General features: G+C 44.2%; 1 protein-coding gene across 1 annotated transcript; it reads right to left on the reverse strand.

Moving 5' to 3' along the window:
* Positions 1 to 1,020: 1,020 nt before the first annotated feature.
* Positions 1,021 to 1,962, reverse strand: LOC129688737 (olfactory receptor 51I2-like). Its single transcript, XM_055623699.1, has one exon. It carries the CDS (start codon positions 1,960 to 1,962, stop codon positions 1,021 to 1,023), a length of 942 nt encoding a protein of 313 aa, XP_055479674.1.
* Positions 1,963 to 2,797: the final 835 nt, after the last annotated feature.

Raw genomic sequence — 2,797 nt, forward strand, 5'->3', positions numbered from 1 at the left:
AGGTCTCATCAGGACTGTCTGGATCCTTTTTCTCTGTGGCCTGGTAAGGCCACCTCGCCAGGGGTAGGTGATCAAAGAATAGGTATCGAGTTCATGCCAGTGACTGCCTCTGCCCCCCTTACTAGGAAACCCACATGTAGACTGAAACCAAATCATTTTATAAGAAAAAATATGAAGAGATATTTAAAAGACTTCTGCCCAAAGTATGTGTTTTCTCCATCCATTTGACTTATACCATGTTCTGTCCACTGTGTGATGAAAGTCTCCAGCTCACTGTGCTTAATTCTACCAGGGTCCAACTGCCTGTGTCATATGGGTTGTGTTCACATTTATAAGTCTCAGAAGGTTTACATATCTTCATGTGTGGGATTCTATGGTTTCCCTGGCATGTGTCATGTCTTGGTTCCTGTTGTAGCTGGCAGGGTTGTCTTTGGGCAGTGCTACTTATGCGGACATGAACCCACACTCTTGTAGACTCGGCTACACTGCCACAGCAGACGGTGAGAACTGATCCCCTCCATTAGGCTCTAGTGTCAGCTCCTCTCCCACTCAGTGTGCCTATCAGCTTCTTCAGAGAAATTTAATCTTCCCTGAGTGAGGACAGCACATACCATCACGGTCAAATAACTATTGTATAACTTGAAAGTTGAAAGTTTAAAGATATGCAAAACCATCATTTTCTTAGTAGATAATATCATATATACATATGTATGAATGAACTTACTTGAAAACATAGGTGTTGCTGGTATATTGGGACCGAAAAAGATCTAATCCAAGGGCCTTTTTCTTGTTGTGCTGGAGAGAATTAATCTGCAGCAAACTGTGACCTAATTAGGGACCTGACGTTCTGAGTTGCAGATTGTGTCTGGGCTGCATCTTGCATGCAAAACATATCCCCGAATGCATGACCATATCTAAAAACATGTATTTAAAGGCTCCACAAACTATCTGGATACAGTCAAACATCAGAAATAAGAAAATTTTCTAAGCTACGTAGGGTTTCTGAAAATGCATCCCTGGTCAGAACTTGGTGCCCAATAACATTTTGTGAAGCCTCCTGCGGATCTCCTTTGTCTTGATGGAATAGATAATAGGATTGAGCATTGGAGGCACAAAGAGATAGACCAGAGAGGTGAGCTTGTGCACGTACTCTGGGGCATGCTGGACAAATCTGTGGACCATTGACACACTAATCATGGGCACATAGAAGATGAGCACAGCAGAGATATGTGATACACACGTGTTGAGTGTCTTAAGCCTCTCCGCCCGGGAGGCGATGGCCAAGACAGAGTGCAGAATGAGCACGTAAGAGAGAAGGATGAGCACTGAATCTACACCGAAGGCGGAGACGACGATGGACAGCCCATACATGCTGTTGATGGTGGTGTCTCCACAGGGCAGGCGAATCAGGTCTGGGTGTAAGCAGTAGGAATGGGTCAGGACATTGGCCTTACAGAAAGGCAGCCTCTTCAATAGAAAAGGGAGCGGAAAGACCATACAGAAGCTGCGGATGATGACGGACATGCCCATACGGGCCACACGGGTATCAGTGAGCACTGAGGAATAGTGCAGGGGGTTACAGATGGCTACGTACCGGTCAAAACTCATGGCCAGTAGAATCCCAGACTCTGTCCAGGAAAACAAGTGTATGAAGAACATCTGGGCCAGGCAAGCACTAAAGGCGGTCTCTGGGACATGAAAACACATAGAAGCCAGCACCGTGGGCAAGGTAGAAAAGGACACCCCCAGGTCATTGACAGAGAGAAGGGCCAGGAAGTAGTACATTGGCTGGTGCAAGCTCTGCTCCTCCTTGATGATGAAGAGAATCAGAGCATTGCCTACAATAGAGACAGCGTACAGCAGCAGCAGGAAGGCAGCCAGCCCATGCTCCAGGCTCTCCATCTCTGGGAAGCCCGTTAGTATGAAGCTTGAGGTGCTTGAGGCATTGTTGTGGAAGCTCATTCTTGCTGAGTAGCTGCTAGCACAAGGATGAAATGAGACAGAGCTATGAAAAAAGTGAAGACCGGGCCAGTAAGTGTCTCAACAAAGGAGGTAATGAGGCTTGTATTCCTCCACCAAACATATGGAAAGAACAGACTTGATAAGCCCTTTCCCTTTCCCCAGAGCCATCTCTACAGCCTCCAGGTCTTAATACTTTAAGGCTGGTTTGTTCTCTTCTGAGCTGTCTCTCTCCTTTTCCTGAACTCATCTCCTCTTTGTTGTTTGAGCCCCTCACTTGCCCATCACAGTTCAGTAACTTTACTCTCTGTCACAGGTTGCTTTTGATTTTACTTTCTGGATACTCATATGTTTCCTTGGGTGAAATATCCTCCAACTGAACCATATGCTACATTGAGTCCAGGGGTATAAAAAATGCTGTTCAGGCTACATTCATAGCAGTTGCATCTGAAAGTCTGCAAGAAGGATTAAGGAATCCAGTAATAAGAAGTAATGTACTATTTTTATTTCCCAGTCTGGCCCAATGTGGCTATTTCATTTTATATGTGTTTAGTACATATGTTTTCTTGTAGATGATATAACTTCATTGTTCCTTATAGAAAAATAAAATTCATTCTTACACACAGATATGTGTGTATACATATATACCTACATATTTGTGTCACATTTCCTTTATTCCTTCGCCTACTGGAACACCCCCACGGTAATTCCAAAGTTTGGCTCTTGCCTTAACATATTTTATTCATTGTTTTATCACAGTGACACACTTGTGGTTCTTTGGTTAGTATCTTTCTCCCTTAATAAAGTATGAGCTCCAATCATTGCCTGCATTTCCTTT

The sequence above is a fragment of the Psammomys obesus genome, unplaced genomic scaffold (assembly GCF_907164565.1).
Source record: "Psammomys obesus unplaced genomic scaffold, mPsaObe1.curated_primary_1811, whole genome shotgun sequence".
Classification (NCBI taxonomy): Eukaryota; Metazoa; Chordata; class Mammalia; order Rodentia; family Muridae; genus Psammomys; species Psammomys obesus.

What these genes read in the sequence shown, in the direction of transcription:
- LOC129688737 (XM_055623699.1), bottom strand. Translation starts at nt 1,962, where the DNA reads ATGAGCTTCCACAACAATGCCTCAAGCACCTCAAGCTTCATACTAACG.